The following is a 22,895-nucleotide window of genomic DNA, read 5'->3' on the forward strand; positions in this document are numbered from 1 at the left end:
TTTGCGGGATGTTGATCAGTATCTTTCAGATGGTAATCACCTCAAAATTCAAAAGGATTTTTACTTTCAGTGAGAAGTCACACTGTGTGCTAAATGTAAATTCCCTATAATGTAATATCTGTAGCTTCAGTCTGAATATATCGGCAAAAACTTGCCTCAAATTTACTCTGTTCTGTGTTTATAGCCACATACTGACCTGATCTGCCGTCCACTGCTTTCTGTTAATCACACTGGTCTCCACAGTCTCTGCAGACAGTACCAGCAGGGATGGTGGAATCTCAGCTGCCATAGCATCAGGGACATTCCGCACCACGCTGGCTGCACTTGTGTTCAAAGAAATGATCTACCAGGGAATTAAATAGAGTTAAAACCCCGATCAGAAATGATCTCAAAACTCCTGAAAGTGAATACATATAAAACATGTACTGCGTTCTGGGGTTCTTGAATGCTATTTCTGCATTTACACACATTTATATCAACCGGGCATGTGTAACACATTATAATAGAAGTACACATAAAATCCACAAAAATGAGAGCACTGTGAGCACTGAGCAATATCTGCCGGGCTAGCTGGCGGGGGGGAAAGTATGTTTTTACACTCTGATTTACTTGTATGCGCTCTGTATAAAAATACCGTAAAATAGGAATCCTAGTATCAAATGAGTTTTCATCCTAATCTTAGATCAGCAACGGCTGCAATGCTGGGATAGAATCAAAAGTTAACTTGTACCTGTTGGACGAAGGTCTGTTGGACGACTGTGGGGGCCGTCAGCATGTTGGAAACAAAGGTGCTGCTCTGGGAGATGTTGAATAGCTCAGACGCTGGGATTTGTTTAATTGAGCCTGAAGGAACTCCAGCAATGAGTGTGCCGAGGGATTCCAGGGAGGCTCCACTGTTGATCTGTTGGATACATTTGCATTCATCAAAGTCATGGTCAGCAAAGTGGCATATGCGTGTACGTCAGGGCCATTTCATGAAACCACGCTGAACCAAACACAGAACACTACTTGTTAAACACGCTTAAAAGCGTTGAAGACATCTCATGATTATCAGCCATGTTAAGCGAACAATAAAGCCTTTACCAGGAAGCCTGAGGCAGTCATGGCTTGGATGATTGTGGTGGACTGCTCCTGGTTCCAGGTGCTGACTGACTTCAGGGTGGACAAAGTGGAAATCAGCACTGACGGGGGAATTGACGTGATCTGGCTGCTGGTCAGGCCTGAGGTGGCACTGCCCAGGGTCACAATCGTCTCTGCTGTGAAGGTCTGGATGTTGGCTGCCAGAGCAGCAGACACCTTTAGAATAAAACACACCCGGTTACGAGAAACATCAACTGAGGACATTTTACTTTAGTTGAAATGATATGTCAAAGAAGGATGTGAAGAGAATCATGCACAATTATCAGAAAGACGTAGACCAAGATTTGTTTTGAGGTTTTAGCCATAAAAAGAGTTCTCAAAAAAACTCAATCTGTGTTTCTATGTAGACATAATCAGAGCTGGTACCTCAGGATCCTCTGTTCCATTGCAGAATTCCCTCAGCTCCTTCAAGATGAGTATGGTATCAGATTCATTCAAAGAAGAATATGCCGCACTTGGGACCTCAGAAGAGCATATGAAAAGGCCTGGAACCCTAGATGAAAAGTAAATATAGACATTTTAATTCATGGATACATATATTTTCCCACTAAATAATATATATATATATATAATATATACTGCACACATCACACAATTACATATTTTCTCAATTTGGTGGATACTCACTTCAGAGGGCTAACGGTTGGGTGGAATGCAAAAAGTTCTGAGACGTAGTAGTCTGTTACATTTTGTGGGATTGCTGTGTTGTTGAACAGCTCCAGGTTGGCTTGGTCCACCAAGAAAACTTTAGCCTTTAAAAATATATCAACACATACGTGAATACATTTTTATTAATGCCTTTGGTTTTCTCAGCCTTAACTAAAAGGTATTGAAAATAAAACAATAAATAGATTTAAACAAAACTAGCTTACCAATGTGAAAGCTATGGCTGGTGTGATGAAATAAACAACTTCTATATTTTGTGAAAGCATTAACTTGAAATAAGTTGTATAGAGTGGATATCAGGACATACTTGACTGGTGGAGATGAAGGTGGTGAGATCTTCCACAGTGACAAATTTCACAAAGTCCCCGATGTAATTGACAAACCAGGCGGTAGAATTGAGTTCTGCATCACTGGCATTGTAGCATCTGGTTTCAGAGCCTACGAAAGAGGGAAACATATAGTTGGGTATGGACACTTCTCCACCTACACCAAATGACAAATCATTTAAAAAAACCTCAAGCAAACTCTTGATGTTGAAACATTTATAATTGTAGCTGTGTGCACTGCACCTAGAGAAAGTTAGACTCAGCATGGATAGTCAGATCCTTTAGATCAACATCCATTGTACATTTGCTCAAAACTGCATCTTACCGGTTCTCAGGTAGGTGCTGATGGTGGTGTATACATCAGCCTGTCCAAACTCAGAGTTGTATGTGAAGTTCTTTCCCATTACAGAGACCCTATTGAAAGGAAGATAACGCAAATTTAATGATGGCCATGAGCTTGCTGACACTCTGAAAAGATGAGACTTACAGTTTCTGGAAGGCCAAACATGAAGCATTCTGCACTTTGTTGGGACTGATGAGGCTCTTGCTGAGGAATCTAAGATAGTTTCTCAACCGCAGGTCGAACCAGGAATCCACTTCGGATCTGCTGTTGCTGCTCAGCGCCAAAGGCCAGACACAGGGAAGGGTCACCATCTTCACATCATCTGGAACATCCTCCTAATGGCACACATATGTATTTACATGTTTAATGAAAGACTGGTGTAAATTCTGTCATTTACAGATGATCAAATTAAGTATTACATAAAAATACTGTCTATGGTGAATCAACCATCATATGAATGCTGCTAACAGCAACATGTGGCATGTTTCATCAGTAATAATGTATGTTATATGGCACCATTCAGATATTGGACATACATTTTCTAGGAAGGCACGAGTGTTGTTGTAGTTGTTGAAGATGACACAGATGTCAGAGTTGTTACCAATCACATTGGGTTGGCTGAGGAACTGACGCAGCTCGGAGGTGCTGATGGTACTTAGGACCTAAAAGAATAAAAAGAAATGTGGATATTACTGCTGGAATAGCACAACATCTGTGGGAATTTGCATTAAAGCTATCACCAGGTGGTGACTCTAATTTAGCCATCTGTGTGGGAATTTAAATACAAGTGTTGTTTTGTAATATTATTACCTCTGACTCGCGTGTCTGTGGCAGAAGTGATGTGAACGTGGACACATCTGGAAAACCAAAGCTGAGGAAGGTGCTTCTCAGATAGATGTAGAAGCTTCCACCACTGTAACACTTGAGGGGCGTTGAATCTGTTTTAAACACAAATTAAATTACTACGTACCGGAATACAGAATAATCTTAATTCAAATAATAATTACATTTTTAACTTTGGGAACATATTGCCAGAAAACAAATATTCTGAAAGAAATTTTCTTTTGATGTCATGATGTCTGACGCAAACCTTGGAGGGAGAGGATGGTTGCTTTGTAGATCTCCTGTTGGGTGTTGTTGCTGAGTGTCAAGTGTTGTGTGTCCAGCAATGTACTCCTAAATTCAGATTAAAATCAGTCTAAAGCAATTACGCACATCATCACAATCATAGATCATAACCCCAACGAAATAAATTCTTACATCTCTTGGCTGCTGTTGCAACTCCTCTTGTTCACAATGTCGAATAATGGTGTCACTAAGCTGGGAGAGAGGTTAACCAGGAGAGGTCTCAGTCGAACCCTCAGCCACAGCAAGAACTCGGTGTCATTGATAGCTGGAGAGGACAGATTCCCTCTGTCAAACACTGCCTGGAGAAAGGCAGATTTCACCTCCACTGTGTAGTTGGCTGGGTGGATCTGGGGGAATTTAACATAGCATTCATAAGAGGGTGAAATAAATTGTTGACATGATAGTAAAAATGGTAGGAATCATGTTACCATTTATAAGTTATCTAACTCTATAAAAAGTCAAATATATGTTTTCTCTTGTTGCTTTTGAAATCCAACTGGAGATACTGTACAGAACTCCTTTTTGCAGGTATCCAGTAATGCCCCTTTATTGTTAAGCCTCTGGGAAGCAGGCAGCGACCTCTAGGTTGGAAAAGTTAAGCCAATGCAAAAGTACCTCAACTTGCATTCTTTTAAATGGCCAGCAGGGGCGACTCCTCTGGTTGCAAAAATAAGTCAGATTGTATAGAAGTCAGTGAGAAAATGACCCTACTTCTCACTTTATTTACTACCTCAGCAAACATTGTAAACATGGCTGTATATTTTGTGTCTTGTGTGCACGAGATAATAACTTTTCCCTGCAAGATAATTGCGCTAAAAAGTTAAATAAATAGCCCCTGACAGGACTTTATGGGCTACAACTTATCAGCACCACAAACTTCAGCCTCCAAAATTATCATTAAGTGGATTCAACATCTCTCTAAAACAGTTTATCATAACCTTATTGAAGTGAGGATTTATTGCAGAGCTGTCGTATTACACAACATTATTTTAGCTATGAAGACATTTCAGTGTTTAATGTTGCAAAAAAGAAGAAGTGTGTTTCAGTTCAACTTTGATGTGTGTATATAATGCAAAAAAGAAAGTGTCAGCTGTACAGATGTTTACCTCAATGGCTGGTGAGACTATGTCAAAGAAAGCACCAAAGTCAACAGGATCGATTCCTGTCATGATTTGTATCACATCTTGCTTTGTCTTCAGCTGTGAGGGAGTCGCTGCGCGCTGGGCCAGAGTCAGAAGATCTTCCTAAAAGTGACAAGCAGCATTTCAGAAAGTTAACACTTACAGTGGAAGGGCATGCAGTTGTATGCTTAGGTTAAACAATGGACCACCCAGTCTGCCAATTTAGACCTTTTTAATAGTGTAAAATATAATTTGTCTTAAAGGTATAAAAGCAAGTGATATCTAATGGCAAAGCACAAATAATGGCTTGTTTACCTGCCAAATTAATAAATGTGTTTCACGCTTTCGGTTATTTTGCTGACCTGAGTAAATCGTAATATTGGTACTGGTTGCAGCTGACCTGTAGAATTATTTAGTGTTTAATATATAATGAATTCAGCTTTGGTTATTTTATTATTATTTTTCTATTTATTATTATTACACACATGAACCACTCTGACTGCAGCAGAATTCCTGTCCACCCACCTGATCTACGTACATAAATACACACACATACTCACACACGTGATTGATATCTAACAGGTTGCAACTTATCAATAAGGCGTTTTGGTTGCTCTGTAGAAAAATATAATATGGAAATATTGTTGGCTTCTGCTGTTTGAGGATTTAGCCCACAACAATTTGGAGTTTTGTTCTTTGGGGATTTTGTTCATCATACATTTCAGAAAAATGGTGAGTAAATTTGAACTATTAAAGAATACGCTCTTCGTCAGTTAGGGTTAGGGTTAGGGTTACAGACGTTACTTGGTCTCTGGCCGATGGTCGCTACTTACACTGTAGTTGGCATTGAGGGCTTGCAGGTCCTGCAGGGTTGCAAATCCAGAGAAGCTGCCAAGATTTACCTGTAGCCACAATTTATTATCTCTGATAAGTGAGACACAGCCAGGATCTGCAAAGAAGACAGAAACAAAGTCATTGTCAAGGTATAACCACTACGTGATTTTCGAGACCGTACCAATTTGAGCCTGAGCGCCTGCCTGTACCTGATAAGTCATTTCTTGAAAGGAAGGGCTTGATGAAATGAGTGAAGACTGCTTGCTGTCTTTCTGTGTCCATGGATGCCCTTTGGCTGCTGAATGCCCGGATGCTAAATTTGAAAGAAGGCTTTTAATACCTTAACAATTACAAAACAGCGTGTTCCTCTGCAATCTTCTTCACAGTGGAGCAATATATCAGATATGTGCTTACACAGTCTGGTAGGTATGGCAGCTGAAGTTCTTGGAGCTTAGGCAGAATAGGAAGTTGGGGGATGGAGAGGCCAGAAACGGACGAATCTTTGTCTGGAACCAGCCCCTGACAAAGGCACCACTCTGCAGTTGTGCCTGGCTGAAGTTGGCTATTGTCACCTCCCCAAGAGCCTCAAGCGCATGTGACAAGGACGGGTTGCTGTTGTTGGGGGCCTGGAATTGAAAAAAAACAATTTCGGTTTGACAACAAATTCCCACGGGGAAACACCAATTGTGTGACATTTTGGGATTGGATGTACCATGCTGGCGTATGTCTCAAGAGCCTGGTCTAGTGCCGCAGAAGCTTTTTGGAAGAGAAGCTTCCAGATCTCTACGGGGTATGTCCTTTGGCTTTCCAGTGAGCAGTTCATCAGTGTGGCCAAGTTGCTGGCTGTGAGATGTGTAGCCTTGGAAAAAATGAGAAAATAAATAAAACAAACATGTTCAGAGCTCATGGAGATTACTATCAGGAGGGTAATGTAGCAAAAGCCACATCTTGGTCTGGGATTTACAGCTTACATATAACAGTCTTACCGAGGAACAGGCATGCTCAGTGATGGAAACATTGCACAGGGCTTCAGAGGAATTGCCAACAGGCAGGGTTTGTTCGAGTTGTGATCTGAAGAGAAGAATAAAAAAGTAAACCATTGTCACCTTAGTTAGATTGTGTAAGAGAACTTTACCTACACAAACCCAGCATCAGACAAAACTGTAACCCACCTATTAACTCCATAACAGATGACGTCTTCTGTGAAAAGACAATAGTCGTGTATCAGATATTGTACTTTCAGAATGCGATCTCGTCATCAAAGTTGAAATATCTGGTAACATAGAGACTTACCATCAACTGGGGTCACCTTGCACTGGAGACAAGCAAAGCATAATTGTTAGTCTGGTAGCAAAAGCTACTTAAAGTTAAAATACATCGAACGGCATCATTATCAAAGTTTGTGTGCCAAAATTGTGTCCTTGTACATTTTGATCAAATATTGTAAAACCCATCAGTACTCCCATAGAAATGAACTCACCATGAAGGAATCTGGAACTGAGCAACCTGTTTAACAAAATATTGAAATGAAGGCAGGGCATGAGTACAGCTATCATCACACTCGTGGCAATGGGCAAATCTAAAAAGGTTTATCAGCAGAGCATTTGGCCACTTACGTGAGAATGTCTCGTTGAGGGACATTATGCTTGCTCTCAGACCATGTGAAATGTGCTCGGGCAGGGATTCCAAACTTTGCTCAAGACCAGTGAGTCTGAAGGAAGAAAACAGAAATCCGTGTGACTTGTCAGCAGAAAAAATGTTTGACATTATTCTGCAAACTTTAAATGTTCAGCTTTGGACTGCAGAAATATCATCTCTTACATAGCCGCGTAGGATGCACAGCTGATGTTACTGGGGATGGCTCTGGTGGTGGTTAGGCCCACACCCAGTATGTTCAGGTCTGACTGCGTTTGCATGTTCCTCCAGATCTGAACTTGGGTAGTGTTCTCAAACAACTTCAGATCTTGTAGATGGCTAGCCATGAGGCGTTTCACATCGGTCACAGTCAAACCCTGCACATTACAAATGAAACAGTGTGAAGATTGGTCTGAAGTTTTAACATATAAGCAACTGTGAAAATATTGATTTGAAATTTAGAAACTTTTAACCCACAGCTGGCCCAAAGGAAAAGTACTCACAATAAAAGGAATCACATATTTTACAAATTCTTTTGCACTGCGCAAGTACATATAGTATGTTATGTTAAATAGAAAGGATGAAAAATGGCAAAGGATCACATACTGTACTTTGGGATACTTATATAACCTATAACCTAGTAGCCTATAAGTCATTTTGAAGACCTACGGTAACTACAGAAGACAAGATTTAAGATTTATAAATTTATAAATTACAGGAGTCATTGACCATTTCGCATTGAACATCTGCCAGTGATGGGTGTATGTTCTTCACAACCATTCATGGAATAGATAGATGAGAAGATCAATACCACCCTCTTTATTTTCATCTGATTTCCAGCAAGAAACTAAATATACACATTTCTTTAAATGTCAAACTATTCCTTTAAGTCTTTGATTCAAAATTATACAATCCCTTAATGGGTTCTACTGAGCATCAGACCCTCCCAAATCGATACAGTTTTAAGAGTTAAGTTATGCTAAAGCATCGTCTTGGCTCAATTGCCGCGTATTCTCAATAAAACTACTACATAGATGATGCATGTCCAAAACCCGTTCTGTTGTCAACTCTAGTATCCTTACAGCAGTCACATTAGGATCCAGACTCTGGAAAGTGTCTACGTCCATGCTGATGTTCAGGGTTGATAGTGCTACTATGTCTGACAGAGGTGCCCCACCTATCATGGTAGAGAGGAATACAGGAGATTAGAGAGCAGTTTCACGAGAGAGAGAGAGAAACAGCCGGAATGACAGGTAACATGAATTCTTACCTAGATAGGGACGTATCAAATTGTAATAGGTATTGGAGCTGGAACTCTGTGAGCTGAAGGAAGTGTTACTGATCTCATACAGGACTCTCTTCTGCTCCGATGAACATGACGCCACATGGAGTGGTTTGGCATTTCTGACAAGGTTCAAGGAGACAGTAACATACAGTGTTTAATCTGCATCATTAATCTCAGGGGTCATGTAAAGGCATCTTTTTAAGCTGCATGCTACAACCCACCTGATACTATCTGGGGTGATGGTCTTCAGTGTACTGGTGTCTAACGAGCACACGGAGTCAAAACTGTTCAGCTCAATGCTTCCCAGGGAGTTCTCAGAAGTATTCAGATACTTGGTGATGATTGCTTTGCTCTAAACAACATTAAAGATAACACAGAAAGTGAGCAAACGTATACAAGTATGAGTATATTTCATAATATTTGACATAAGACAGTTTTACGATTCAAAATTCTGACATTTTGACGTCTTGATAATCCCTCTACATTGTACCTTTGTTGCCTCCCACGATCCATCATCAGCTTTCATGAGTGCTGCCAGGGTGTCAACTTTAGTGATGTTCCACATGGAGATGTCATAAAGTGACGCCACACGAGACACTGAACCGAGCACCTGAACTTTCTCATCAGAAACACCCGATGGGAATGCCTGGAAGAATAGAGAATGGGGAGTAACACATGGTGGTGAGTGGAAATGAAAATGAAATCATGTAAATAAAAATCCCACCGTATTTCCATATCAATAAATTTATCGAAAAACTCCATTACCAGCGAGGCTGAATGGTGAAGGAATATCTCAATCACACATATCCGAAAGAAAAATTTAAATCCCTCATACTAAGCAACCATTTCATACAAAGAAATTACCTGGTTGAGTTTCATCAGAATTATTTTCTGCAAGTCATCATCGTCCACTTTCTCGCAGATAGAGTTGAGGTTGTCCTTCAGAACAGAGATGTCCAGGCAGTGGTCAAACTGCGTCTGGTCGTAACCAAAGGGGAAGGCATTGTCGCTGACTGTCACCTGGGTGATGTTGCCCACAGTGCAGCCTTGAGGATGATTGACCAATGTGAGGGGGAAAAAAGTAAGTGCTGTTAGACACACGAGTGTATCAATTTGCTTTATGTCATTCTATAAAAATTCACACAAACACATACAAATGCTCACCAGTTTTGTCAAATATTGAACTGTATCAACATCTGCAAAGTAAGAGAAAATAAACCTGTGGCTTTCTGCCTCTTTCATCTTTACCTGCTCCTTGTATTATCTTGCGATCTCTGGTGTGTCGAAACAGCCTCTTGAGCTTGGTCTTCTTCGTCTTTGTTTTCCTCAGTCGGACCATAAAGGTCCTAAGGAACCTTCTCTTTGTTCTCTGCACAAATGAATTGTTTTTTAATGAGGTGTCTCTTAGAAAGTACTTTAAAATCACAAGACTAAACACATTATTGATTTAATTAGCATCAAGAAACAGGTAAAGGTGAAACACATACAGTTTTGATCTGGCCCCAAATGTTTCCTGTTAGATATAGAGGCAGGACACCAAGCTTTAGCAGTGTTTGCTTGTTCCAGGTGGTGACATTCCTGAAAAACAAATGAGAGCATGTTCATATAGTTTGGCTTTCTAACTTGATACCCACTTGGTGAAAAGAGTTGAGCTGGGTGTTGTTAGAAGATGTAAGAGACACTCCTACTTATATGAAGATTAAACATGACAATTAACTTTAGTCTTTGTTATCATTTGACAATTACTCATAAAAGAAATATTGTGTGCAGTAAAAATTGACTGTGGACTCGTAGATATCTGAACGGGAACCTGAAATAAACAGCCTGGTTAGGCTTCTTATTGCCAACAGTTAGGCACTGTAGTTTCTCACAAAGGGTATACAAAATATATTTTCAGCATTTCCTGGATGACAATGGAGCTTGATGGCACAGAGCTGTCAGGTTTTGGTCACAGAGACAATACTTTTTTGGTTAGATCAATATAATGCTGGTGCCGGTCATTTCATGGGATTTGCTGACGTTGATAACAATAGGAAGAATATAGAATATCACAACCCATATCCTTTAATTTGCAGTCTAAATAGCTGTTTATTAATCAAATTATTGTACCCGTATTTTGTTTGCCCAGACAGCAGCATTGTCTCCATGGCAGCCACCTGGCTGTCAGAGAAGTCGGTGCAGACTTGGAGTTTTTCCAGAATTAGAGGATCAGCGTTCTGGATGTAAGAACCGTCCAGAGTGCAGGCCATGTTCCCTAGGACCTCCACATTGTCTCTGCTCAGATTCACACCACTTATTCCCTAGACGGTTAAAAACACAGTATTTCATTTAAAAATGGGCCACAGTATACCATGACAGTCTCACTGGTGATATACATTACACTTACAGTATATGGGAAATGGCAATTCCCTTTCCTGCCATACGAAGAATGTTTTTTATTCCCTCATACATTTTAACAGTACTTATCTGAAACTTTTTCAATGATGCATGTATACATTTTTTTGGTACATCCCAATCGTTGCCATACAATGGTGATTCAAGCTGTTCTTCCAGTTACAACAAGCTGCAGCCTACCCTGTCACCCTTAGCTAAACCAAAGCAAACCTTAATTTGAATGACACTCACCAAGCAGGTCCTGGCTTCACTGAGTAGCAGCGATGCCTTGTTCAAAATACTGGAGGCCACAGAGAAGTCTGCAGCACCCACTGCGGAAAAGTATGACCTGCAGTTGGCCCTCGTGACATCTTTGCTGCTGTAATAATCAGGTATAGAAGGAACATCGATGAGCACATGTATGCCATTTAATATCGCAGGCACATCGCGAGACCATTCCAAAAGAAATGCATGGAGACAGACTCACTTTAGGTAGAGAAGCATGTCTGAGGGATAATCTGTGAAGTTCTGGGAGAGGTTGTCTTGGACCAGGTTGTACATGCATGTAAGCTGTAAAAAAGGATGCAAAGACACGGAATTCCACATACTTTAGACTCCATAATACATCGTACTTTTTTTTCTATTCACATATCCAAATTATCTTAATTATAAAATTCAGTTAAGGGGCTTAATTGAATTAATCTTAGTTTCTTATAGATTTAATTTTAATTTACCTGTGTTTCTTTCAGCTGCACCTTGGGCCTCCTTCTCCTCGGCCTACAGGCACGGACCAGCTTTTGGATTCTGGGTTTTTTCATTCTGGAAACTGATGTGCACGTGAATCCTTGCAGAACAGACGGATTAAGCCTTTGGGGATAATGGAAAATCCACAAAACAGGTTAATAGATCGTGAAAAATCTTCCATTGGGAAAATAAATGTTGTGGAGCTTATTCACTTACTCTTCGATGTCAAAGTTTGTTCCATCCAGTGTTCCAAAAAACATGGCGGCCTAAAAGACAGACAGATAAAAACCTAAGTATCTAACTCTTCACAGCAACACTCTATAACTGTGATACATACTATCATACATTGTGGTGTGATTGACAGTGTTGGATGTATTGTGTGAGGAATATGTAAGTGTTTTTCATCTACCTATAGCTTTAATCTGAAAATTGTAAACAGCACAGACTTTGGGGAAAACAACATAGGACCTTGAGGACAGTCCCTGTGGGCTGTGTGTTTTAAATTGACCCTGGATTAGACTTTTTTAAGATTATTTTTTGGGCATTTTTCACCCTTAATGGACAGGTGAAAGTGTAGAGGCAGACTGGAAATGGGGAGAGAGAGAGAAGGGTATGAAATGTAACAACAGTCTTGCAGCTGGAATCGACCGGGGACACTGCAGTTACAGTATATGTTGCATGCACGACGTACATACTTTTTCCTCACTGGCAGAATATTATTGTAAGTGGAAGTTTGCGGGATGTTGATCAGTATCTTTCAGATGGTAATCACCTCAAAATTCAAAAGGATTTTTACTTTCAGTGAGAAGTCACACTGTGTGCTAAATGTAAATTCCCTATAATGTAATATCTGTAGCTTCAGTCTGAATATATCGGCAAAAACTTGCCTCAAATTTACTCTGTTCTGTGTTTATAGCCACATACTGACCTGATCTGCCGTCCACTGCTTTCTGTTAATCACACTGGTCTCCACAGTCTCTGCAGACAGTACCAGCAGGGATGGTGGAATCTCAGCTGCCATAGCATCAGGGACATTCCGCACCACGCTGGCTGCACTTGTGTTCAAAGAAATGATCTACCAGGGAATTAAATAGAGTTAAAACCCCGATCAGAAATGATCTCAAAACTCCTGAAAGTGAATACATATAAAACATGTACTGCGTTCTGGGGTTCTTGAATGCTATTTCTGCATTTACACACATTTATATCAACCGGGCATGTGTAACACATTATAATAGAAGTACACATAAAATCCACAAAAATGAGAGCACTGTGAGCACTGAGCAATATCTGCCGGGCTAGCTGGCGGGGGGGAAAGTATGTTTTTACACTCTGATTTACTTGTATGCGCTCTGTATAAAAATACCGTAAAATAGGAATCCTAGTATCAAATGAGTTTTCATCCTAATCTTAGATCAGCAACGGCTGCAATGCTGGGATAGAATCAAAAGTTAACTTGTACCTTTTGGACGAAGGTCTGTTGGACGACTGTGGGGGCCGTCAGCATGTTGGAAACAAAGGTGCTGCTCTGGGAGATGTTGAATAGCTCAGACGCTGGGATTTGTTTAATTGAGCCTGAAGGAACTCCAGCAATGAGTGTGCCGAGGGATTCCAGGGAGGCTCCACTGTTGATCTGTTGGATACATTTGCATTTATCAAAGTCATGGTCAGCAAAGTGGCATATGCGTGTACGTCAGGGCCATTTCATGAAACCACGCTGAACCAAACACAGAACACTACTTGTTAAACACGCTTAAAAGCGTTGAAGACATCTCATGATTATCAGCCATGTTAAGCGAACAATAAAGCCTTTACCAGGAAGCCTGAGGCAGTCATGGCTTGGATGATTGTGGTGGACTGCTCCTGGTTCCAGGTGCTGACTGACTTCAGGGTGGACAAAGTGGAAATCAGCACTGACGGGGGAATTGACGTGATCTGGCTGCTGGTCAGGCCTGAGGTGGCACTGCCCAGGGTCACAATCGTCTCTGCTGTGAAGGTCTGGATGTTGGCTGCCAGAGCAGCAGACACCTTTAGAATAAAACACACCCGGTTACGAGAAACATCAACTGAGGACATTTTACTTTAGTTGAAATGATATGTCAAAGAAAGATGTGAAGAGAATCATGCACAATTATCAGAAAGACGTAGACCAAGATTTGTTTTGAGGTTTTAGCCATAAAAAGAGTTCTCAAAAAAACTCAATCTGTGTTTCTATGTAGACATAATCAGAGCTGGTACCTCAGGATCCTCTGTTCCATTGCAGAATTCCCTCAGCTCCTTCAAGATGAGTATGGTATCAGATTCATTCAAAGAAGAATATGCCGCACTTGGGACCTCAGAAGAGCATATGAAAAGGCCTGGAACCCTAGATGAAAAGTAAATATAGACATTTTAATTCCTGGATACATATATTTACCCACTAAATAATATATATATATATATATATATATATATAATATATACTGCACACATCACACAATTACATATTTTCTCAATTTGGTGGATACTCACTTCAGAGGGCTAACGGTTGGGTGGAATGCAAAAAGTTCTGAGACGTAGTAGTCTGTTACATTTTGTGGGATTGCTGTGTTGTTGAACAGCTCCAGGTTGGCTTGGTCCACCAAGAAAACTTTAGCCTTTAAAAATATATCAACACATACGTGAATACATTTTTATTAATGCCTTTGGTTTTCTCAGCCTTAACTAAAAGGTATTGAAAATAAAACAATAAATAGATTTAAACAAAACTAGCTTACCAATGTGAAAGCTATGGCTGGTGTGATGAAATAAACAACTTCTATATTTTGTGAAAGCATTAACTTGAAATAAGTTGTATAGAGTGGATATCAGGACATACTTGACTGGTGGAGATGAAGGTGGTGAGATCTTCCACAGTGACAAATTTCACAAAGTCCCCGATGTAATTGACAAACCAGGCGGTAGAATTGAGTTCTGCATCACTGGCATTGTAGCATCTGGTTTCAGAGCCTACGAAAGAGGGAAAAATATAGTTGGGTATGGACACTTCTCCACCTACACCAAATGACAAATCATTTAAAAAAACCTCAAGCAAACTCTTGATGTTGAAACATTTATAATTGTAGCTGTGTGCACTGCACCTAGAGAAAGTTAGACTCAGCATGGATAGTCAGATCCTTTAGATCAACATCCATTGTACATTTGCTCAAAACTGCATCTTACCGGTTCTCAGGTAGGTGCTGATGGTGGTGTATACATCAGCCTGTCCAAACTCAGAGTTGTATGTGAAGTTCTTTCCCATTACAGAGACCCTATTGAAAGGAAGATAACGCAAATTTAATGATGGCCATGAGCTTGCTGACACTCTGAAAAGATGAGACTTACAGTTTCTGGAAGGCCAAACATGAAGCATTCTGCACTTTGTTGGGACTGATGAGGCTCTTGCTGAGGAATCTAAGATAGTTTCTCAACCGCAGGTCGAACCAGGAATCCACTTCGGATCTGCTGTTGCTGCTCAGAGCCAAAGGCCAGACACAGGGAAGGGTCACCATCTTCACATCATCTGGAACATCCTCCTAATGGCACACATATGTATTTACATGTTTAATGAAAGACTGGTGTAAATTCTGTCATTTACAGATGATCAAATTAAGTATTACATAAAAATACTGTCTATGGTGAATCAATCATCATATGAATGCTGCTAACAGCAACATGTGGCATGTTTCATCAGTAATAATGTATGTTATATGGCACCATTCAGATATTGGACATACATTTTCTAGGAAGGCACGAGTGTTGTTGTAGTTGTTGAAGATGACACAGATGTCAGAGTTGTTACCAATCACATTGGGTTGGCTGAGGAACTGACGCAGCTCGGAGGTGCTGATGGTACTTAGGACCTAAAAGAATAAAAAGAAATGTGGATATTACTGCTGGAATAGCACAACATCTGTGGGAATTTGCATTAAAGCTATCACCAGGTGGTGACTCTAATTTAGCCATCTGTGTGGGAATTTAAATACAAGTGTTGTTTTGTAATATTATTACCTCTGACTCGCGTGTCTGTGGCAGAAGTGATGTGAACGTGGACACATCTGGAAAACCAAAGCTGAGGAAGGTGCTTCTCAGATAGATGTAGAAGCTTCCACCACTGTAACACTTGAGGGGCGTTGAATCTGTTTTAAACACAAATTAAATTACTACGTACCGGAATACAGAATAATCTTAATTCAAATAATAATTACATTTTTAACTTTGGGAACATATTGCCAGAAAACAAATATTCTGAAAGATATTTTCTTTTGATGTCATGGTGTCTGACGCAAACCTTGGAGGAAGAGGATGGTTGCTTTGTAGATCTCCTGTTGGGTGTTGTTGCTGAGTGACAAGTGTTGTGTGTCCAGCAATGTAATCCTAAATTCAGATTAAAATCAGTCTAAAGCAATTACGCACATCATCACAATCATAGATCATAACCCCAACGAAATAAATTCTTACATCTCTTGGCTGCTGTTGCAACTCCTCTTGTTCACAATGTCGAATAATGGTGTCACTAAGCTGGGAGAGAGGTTAACCAGGAGAGGTCTCAGTCGAACCCTCAGCCACAGCAAGAACTCGGTGTCATTGATAGCTGGAGAGGACAGATTCCCTCTGTCAAACACTGTCTGGAGAAAGGCAGATTTCACCTCCACTGTGTAGTTGGCTGGGTGGATCTGGGGGAATTTAACATAGCATTCATAAGAGGGTGAAATAAATTGTTGACATGATAGTAAAAATGGTTGGAATCATGTTACCATTCATAAGTTATCTAACTCTATAAAAAGCCAAATATATGTTTTCTCTTGTTGCTTTTGAAATCCAACTGGAGATACTGTACAGAACTCCTTTTTGCAGGTATCCAGTAATGCCCCTTTATTGTTAAGCCTCTGGGAAGCAGGCAGCGACCTCTAGGTTGGAAAAGTTAAGCCAATGCAAAAGTACCTCAACTTGCATTCTTTTAAATGGCCAGCAGGGGCGACTCCTCTGGTTGCAAAAATAAGTCAGATTGTATAGAAGTCAGTGAGAAAATGACCCTACTTCTCACTTTATTTACTACCTCAGCAAACATTGTAAACATGGCTGTATATTTTGTGTCTTGTGTGCACGAGATAATAACTTTTCCCTGCAAGATAATTGCGCTAAAAAGTTAAATAAATAGCCCCTGACAGGACTTTATGGGCTACAACTTATCAGCACCACAAACTTCAGCCTCCAAAATTATCATTAAGTGGATTCAACATCTCTCTAAAACAGTTTATCATAACCTTATTGAAGTGAGGATTTATTGCAGAGCTGTCGTATTACACAACATTATTATAGCTATGAAGACATTTCAGTGTTTAATGTTGCAAAAAAGAAGATTGTGTTTCAGTTCAACTTTGATGTGTGTATATAATGCAAAAAAGAAAGTGTCAGCTGTACAGATGTTTACCTCAATGGCTGGTGAGACTATGTCAAAGAAAGCACCAAAGTCAACAGGATCGATTTCTGTCATGATTTGTATCACATCTTGCTTTGTCTTCAGCTGTGAGGGAGTCGCTGCGCGCTGGGCCAGAGTCAGAAGATCTTCCTAAAAGTGACAAGCAGCATTTCAGAAAGTTAACACTTACAGTGGAAGGGCATGCAGTTGTATGCTTAGGTTAAACAATGGACCACCCAGTCTGCCAATTTAGACCTTTTTAATAGTGTAAAATATAATTTGTCTTAAAGGTATAAAAGCAAGTGATATCTAATGGCAAAGCACAAATAATGGCTTGTTTACCTGCCAAATTAATAAATGTGTTTCACGCTTTCGGTTATTTTGCTGACCTGAGTAAATCGTAATATTGGTACTGGTTGCAGCTGACCTGTAGAATTATTTAGTGTTTAATATATAATGAATTCAGCTTTGGTTATTTTATTATTATTTTTCTATTTATTATTATTACACACATGAACCACTCTGACTGCAGCAGAATTCCTGTCCACCCACCTGATCTACGTACATAAATACACACACATACTCACACACGTGATTGATATCTAACAGGTTGCAACTTATCAATAAGGCGTTTTGGTTGCTCTGTAGAAAAATATAATATGGAAATATTGTTGGCTTCTGCTGTTTGAGGATTTAGCCCACAACAATTTGGAGTTTTGTTCTTTGGGGATTTTGTTCATCATACATTTCAGAAAAATGGTGAGTAAATTTGAACTATTAAAGAATACGCTCTTCGTCAGTTAGGGTTAGGGTTAGGGTTACAGACGTTACTTGGTCTCTGGCCGATGGTCGCTACTTACACTGTAGTTGGCATTGAGGGCTTGCAGGTCCTGCAGGGTTGCAAATCCAGAGAAGCTGCCAAGATTTACCTGTAGCCACGATTTATTATCTCTGATAAGTGAGACACAGCCAGGATCTGCAAAGAAGACAGAAACAAAGTCATTGTCAAGGTATAACCACTACGTGATTTTCGAGACCGTACCAATTTGAGCCTGAGCGCCTGCCTGTACCTGATAAGTCATTTCTTGAAAGGAAGGGCTTGATGAAATGAGTGAAGACTGCTTGCTGTCTTTCTGTGTCCATGGATGCCCTTTGGCTGCTGAATGCCCGGATGCTAAATTTGAAAGAAGGCTTTTAATACCTTAACAATTACAAAACAGCGTGTTCCTCTGCAATCTTCTTCACAGTGGAGCAATATATCAGATATGTGCTTACACAGTCTGGTAGGTATGGCAGCTGAAGTTCTTGGAGCTTAGGCAGAATAGGAAGTTGGGGGATGGAGAGGCCAGAAACGAACGAATCTTTGTCTGGAACCAGCCCCTGACAAAGGCACCACTCTGCAGTTGTGCCTGGCTGAAGTTGGCTATTGTCACCTCCCCAAGAGCCTCAAGCGCATGTGACAAGGACGGGTTGCTGTTGTTGGGGGCCTGGAATTGAAAAAAAACAATTTCGGTTTGACAACAAATTCCCACGGGGAAACACCAATTGTGTGACATTTTGGGATTGGATGTACCATGCTGGCGTATGTCTCAAGAGCCTGGTCTAGTGCCGCAGAAGCTTTTTGGAAGAGAAGCTTCCAGATCTCTACGGGGTATGTCCTTTGGCTTTCCAGTGAGCAGTTCATCAGTGTGGCCAAGTTGCTGGCTGTGAGATGTGTAGCCTTGGAAAAAATGAGAAAATAAATAAAACAAACATGTTCAGAGCTCATGGAGATTACTATCAGGAGGGTAATGTAGCAAAAGCCACATCTTGGTCTGGGATTTACAGCTTACATATAACAGTCTTACCGAGGAACAGGCATGCTCAGTGATGGAAACATTGCACAGGGCTTCAGAGGAATTGCCAACAGGCAGGGTTTGTTCGAGTTGTGATCTGAAGAGAAGAATAAAAAAGTAAACCATTGTCACCTTAGTTAGATTGTGTAAGAGAACTTTACCTACACAAACCCAGCATCAGACAAAACTGTAACCCACCTATTAACTCCATAACAGATGACGTCTTCTGTGAAAAGACAATAGTCGTGTATCAGATATTGTACTTTCAGAATGCGATCTCGTCATCAAAGTTGAAATATCTGGTAACATAGAGACTTACCATCAACTGGGGTCACCTTGCACTGGAGACAAGCAAAGCATAATTGTTAGTCTGGTAGCAAAAGCTACTTAAAGTTAAAATACATCAAACGGCATCATTATCAAAGTTTGTGTGCCAAAATTGTGTCCTTGTACATTTTGATCAAATATTGTAAAACCCATCAGTACTCCCATAGAAATGAACTCACCATGAAGGAATCTGGAACTGAGCAACCTGTTTAACAAAATATTGAAATGAAGGCAGGGCATGAGTACAGCTATCATCACACTCGTGGCAATGGGCAAATCTAAAAAGGTTTATCAGCAGAGCATTTGGCCACTTACGTGAGAATGTCTCCTTGAGGGACATTATGCTTGCTCTCAGACCATGTGAAATGTGCTCGGGCAGGGATTCCAAACTTTGCTGAAGACCAGTGAGTCTGAAGGAAGAAAACAGAAATCCGTGTGACTTGTCAGCAGCCAAAGTTTGACATCATCCTGCAAACTTTAAATGTTCAGCTTTGGACTGCAGAAATATCATCTCTTACATAGCCGCGTAGGATGCACAGCTGATGTTCTTGGGGATCACCACCAAGCTGCCAGGGTGGAGGCTCGCCATCACAGAAACCAAATTGACCTGGAACCACAGCTCAAAGTCTTCAGGCTCAAATCCTTCAAATTTAGGAGCAAGGGCTGCCAAGGTCAGGTTCAAGATGGTGTCTCGCACACCTGGATTTCTGATGAGGGTGATGTTTTTCTGGAAATAAAAGGATTCACGTTTCAGTTCAGGAGGACAATTTACATTACTGAATCATTGTAGTGAGAGCAAGCTTGGTGACACATCTTTGTACTTTAGTGCATCACTCAAGCCATCATTGGTGGCCATTTATTCAAGAAGCATAACAGAAACGTATCCTTTTGAGTGAAATCATGGCCGCTTATTAGATTCTGCAAAAATTCATCCACCCCAGGACCACTTCCAACAGACCAGTTTACCAGCCAGTTCTGTGGTAAAATATGTCAAATCTTAAAGTTAAGTATTCACCTGCTTCCCTGAAAAAGTCTTGAAAAACAGATTGAGCTGCCCATCATCAGGATTCTTTGTCAAGCCGCTGAAAACCTTCTCTACGAAGGCCTTATCGTCCAACACGCCGCTCTCTTTATCCAGGAACAGATCAGCCTTCTGGTTTGGTGACAGGGAGTCCACAACCTCTCTCTGGTGACACCATCAAATTCTTTAGTTTTCACTCACATTATTGTCAGAAATGGAAATGTAAACATTAACATATGATATATGTATTGATATTGTGAATTCATAAAATATTACATTACTCACTGCAGAGAAATTGTTGTTAATTTTTTTCAAATCGTCAAGATTTGCAAAAATTGAGAAATGGCCAAGATTTCTTTTCAGCCATTCTGCACTTCCATTCACATTTTGTGTGCATCCAGGTTCTGTGAATGTTTTAATAAGAAAAAGTGGTCAAAAATATTATATCCAAACAAGGTGAATTTCTGATTCAAACAGGAACTTCTTCTTCGTGTGTCCCTCATATTAACATTTGATTCATTTTCTGACACATTTATTACGTATTCTCATCCTTTTACCTGGTAAGTTCTTTCTTGACAGGAAGGCTTGAATGAAGTGTGAATAGATTAGTTTTCCCTTCACTCTTGGAGATGTCTCCAGTTCATTGCTCATAGCCTCAACCCTTGAAAAAACATATTCATTATTGTTACAATAACAAAAATGTAGCTCATGAGTCATCAGACAGGAACAATAACAACAATGTCAACAAGTTTACAGGAAACGAAATATTTTCACTTATTTACCTTTTTTGCCTGTTTTGCTGTCAGAGTTTGTGATAAAATGTATGAGCTAATCTGCACATTTTTTTTCGATTCCAAATCTACAGGACTTTCTTTTTTGTTACTCGCTACTCAAATTCGTCAGAACCTGTTCCCACCAACCTTTAATTCAAAATGCCGGGTGTGCAACAACTACATTTCCTTCTTTCATGGGTTACCCAAGTGTCATTATCAGGTTCATTTCCTAGCGTTCATCTGGACGCATCAGTAAAATGGAATTGGATTTACTTACAATTCTTGGAAAGAACTGCAGCTGAAGTTCTGACTGCTCAGCTGGACCAGGAAGTTTTCGTCAACATGGGGCAAGAGAGGAGCCATCTTCACCGAGAACCACAGTCTGATGAATCTTGAGTCACTCTGGTTGCCCAGACGTAGACTGTCCAGGACACCAAATATATCCAGAACGTTGAATCCAGACTGATTGGTGCTCTGTTATGAAAAGAAAAGTTGAAATAAATCATTGATAGGAGCTGTATGTGTCATATGTTTTTAATCTGACACCTTTTGAATGTTAAATGCTATGAGAAATTCTAAATTCTACATTTTTAACTAAATGGGTGTCGTAACACTAAATACAGCCACAGTTAATCATATTTAATTATGCTGTCAAAAACCTTGTTCACATTTTAATCTAAGGAAGTCTTAAATGTAAACACAGCTAGGCATATATTTTCAATCATGAATAACTGACAAATGTTCAAAAATGCAGATATTTCCATCCAAATCTTGCATATCTTACTTGTGAATGTGAGTATACTCTGAATACGTGTGTGTACAAGTGTGGTCTTTGCACTTAACCAGGTGAAATGTGATGCCATGACAACTACATAAAAGGCCCGCACTTGTTAAATGATGCTCCTGCTTTAGATTTTGAATATTTTTCCAATTATGACAAATTGCATTCACTACTGTAGCCTCCATACATCATCATTGTAGCGCAGACATTTGCTGGTACTAGATTGTTAGTATTTGCTTCCAAGGGAATGAGTTGAATGTTTTAATCTCTCACCATCCACATCAAAATAACAAAATACATGTTATAAATATTTGAAAAAGATACAAAAATAAGTAGAGAAATGTATATACCAGGTCAAGGAAGACTTTTAAAGTGGACTCCACAAAGTCTCGGAGGTGTTCTTCCAACTTTGCGTTTTGTCCACTCTTACAGAGTAGCTCCCCTGCCAGTGTGTCCACTACAGCCGATATCTAGCAGGAACACAGATAGATGTATTTGTAATACACAGCAACATGGGAAGATGTCAAGCAGGGATTAATGTTGGCAAGTGAACACAAGGGGGTGCACTTTATCAACACTTCTTGGTGGTGACTTTCAAAAATGACACAGATTATTGGGAAGTTCCTATTGTGTTTATGGGACATTGTGAATTTACTACTAATGTGAATTCTGAAAGACTTACTTTGCGACTGGCATTTAGTGGATTCACCGCGTGGCAAGTTTCCTGGAGACCATCACTCGCATTGCTTTTAGAGCAAAATAAAATGGTGAAACAAAAATTAACATTACATTGAACATTAATAAATTATTATTAAAATGATATTCCTGGTGAACAGTGTTGTGTAATACGTCCAGTTTTATTTAAAATGTGCATACTGACCTGTTTTCAGATGTCAATGGACGTAGCCCTACATATATGAAAATAGATATGATTACATAGAATTAACAGTGTGATTACACTCTAAGTATATCATTAATTTCACAATTACGAATTAATCAAAACATTTTCTCCTTACCTGATGTCGTATTTGCCTGAAATACAAAATGGAAGCATATTTATATATTTGGTATGTTGTAAAGATGAGACGTATAAAACTGAGTATTACATTTAGTGCTACAATCA

At 39.9% G+C, this 22,895-nt stretch overlaps 1 protein-coding gene across 1 annotated transcript in view; it reads right to left on the minus strand.

Moving 5' to 3' along the window:
* The window catches only part of LOC306707331 (uncharacterized protein), a 141,448-nt gene that overhangs the window by 118,271 nt on the left and 282 nt on the right, over positions 1–22,895 (minus strand). Inside the window, exons 3-68 of the mRNA XM_079174724.1 lie at positions 22,789–22,804; positions 22,653–22,680; positions 22,455–22,518; positions 22,123–22,242; positions 21,269–21,465; positions 20,776–20,879; positions 20,504–20,622; positions 20,213–20,383; positions 19,716–19,924; positions 19,513–19,607; positions 19,377–19,402; positions 19,190–19,211; positions 19,069–19,096; positions 18,883–18,967; positions 18,609–18,755; positions 18,311–18,522; positions 18,106–18,209; positions 17,896–18,011; positions 17,048–17,185; positions 16,075–16,289; positions 15,905–15,990; positions 15,625–15,752; positions 15,351–15,476; positions 14,959–15,149; positions 14,797–14,885; positions 14,453–14,583; positions 14,107–14,231; positions 13,834–13,960; positions 13,411–13,623; positions 13,058–13,228; positions 12,524–12,670; positions 11,812–11,861; positions 11,586–11,718; positions 11,339–11,421; positions 11,104–11,230; positions 10,588–10,778; positions 9,966–10,056; positions 9,727–9,847; positions 9,343–9,524; positions 8,969–9,124; positions 8,700–8,830; positions 8,464–8,597; positions 8,276–8,370; positions 7,380–7,570; positions 7,175–7,269; positions 7,039–7,064; positions 6,852–6,873; positions 6,731–6,758; positions 6,545–6,629; positions 6,271–6,417; positions 5,973–6,184; positions 5,768–5,871; positions 5,558–5,673; positions 4,710–4,847; positions 3,736–3,950; positions 3,566–3,651; positions 3,286–3,413; positions 3,012–3,137; positions 2,620–2,810; positions 2,458–2,546; positions 2,114–2,244; positions 1,768–1,892; positions 1,507–1,633; positions 1,084–1,296; positions 731–901; positions 197–343 (exon numbers count right to left, since the gene is read on the minus strand). Of these exons, the coding sequence (XP_079030850.1) occupies positions 197–343; positions 731–901; positions 1,084–1,296; positions 1,507–1,633; positions 1,768–1,892; positions 2,114–2,244; positions 2,458–2,546; positions 2,620–2,810; positions 3,012–3,137; positions 3,286–3,413; positions 3,566–3,651; positions 3,736–3,950; positions 4,710–4,847; positions 5,558–5,673; positions 5,768–5,871; positions 5,973–6,184; positions 6,271–6,417; positions 6,545–6,629; positions 6,731–6,758; positions 6,852–6,873; positions 7,039–7,064; positions 7,175–7,269; positions 7,380–7,570; positions 8,276–8,370; positions 8,464–8,597; positions 8,700–8,830; positions 8,969–9,124; positions 9,343–9,524; positions 9,727–9,847; positions 9,966–10,056; positions 10,588–10,778; positions 11,104–11,230; positions 11,339–11,421; positions 11,586–11,718; positions 11,812–11,861; positions 12,524–12,670; positions 13,058–13,228; positions 13,411–13,623; positions 13,834–13,960; positions 14,107–14,231; positions 14,453–14,583; positions 14,797–14,885; positions 14,959–15,149; positions 15,351–15,476; positions 15,625–15,752; positions 15,905–15,990; positions 16,075–16,289; positions 17,048–17,185; positions 17,896–18,011; positions 18,106–18,209; positions 18,311–18,522; positions 18,609–18,755; positions 18,883–18,967; positions 19,069–19,096; positions 19,190–19,211; positions 19,377–19,402; positions 19,513–19,607; positions 19,716–19,924; positions 20,213–20,383; positions 20,504–20,622; positions 20,776–20,879; positions 21,269–21,465; positions 22,123–22,242; positions 22,455–22,518; positions 22,653–22,680; positions 22,789–22,804 (8,157 nt within the window). The remainder of the gene's footprint in view (positions 1–196; positions 344–730; positions 902–1,083; positions 1,297–1,506; positions 1,634–1,767; positions 1,893–2,113; positions 2,245–2,457; positions 2,547–2,619; positions 2,811–3,011; positions 3,138–3,285; positions 3,414–3,565; positions 3,652–3,735; positions 3,951–4,709; positions 4,848–5,557; positions 5,674–5,767; positions 5,872–5,972; positions 6,185–6,270; positions 6,418–6,544; positions 6,630–6,730; positions 6,759–6,851; positions 6,874–7,038; positions 7,065–7,174; positions 7,270–7,379; positions 7,571–8,275; positions 8,371–8,463; positions 8,598–8,699; positions 8,831–8,968; positions 9,125–9,342; positions 9,525–9,726; positions 9,848–9,965; positions 10,057–10,587; positions 10,779–11,103; positions 11,231–11,338; positions 11,422–11,585; positions 11,719–11,811; positions 11,862–12,523; positions 12,671–13,057; positions 13,229–13,410; positions 13,624–13,833; positions 13,961–14,106; positions 14,232–14,452; positions 14,584–14,796; positions 14,886–14,958; positions 15,150–15,350; positions 15,477–15,624; positions 15,753–15,904; positions 15,991–16,074; positions 16,290–17,047; positions 17,186–17,895; positions 18,012–18,105; positions 18,210–18,310; positions 18,523–18,608; positions 18,756–18,882; positions 18,968–19,068; positions 19,097–19,189; positions 19,212–19,376; positions 19,403–19,512; positions 19,608–19,715; positions 19,925–20,212; positions 20,384–20,503; positions 20,623–20,775; positions 20,880–21,268; positions 21,466–22,122; positions 22,243–22,454; positions 22,519–22,652; positions 22,681–22,788; positions 22,805–22,895) is intronic.

This window comes from Pholis gunnellus (genome assembly GCF_910591455.1).
Source record: "Pholis gunnellus genome assembly, chromosome: 15".
In the NCBI taxonomy this organism is placed as follows: domain Eukaryota; kingdom Metazoa; phylum Chordata; class Actinopteri; order Perciformes; family Pholidae; genus Pholis; species Pholis gunnellus.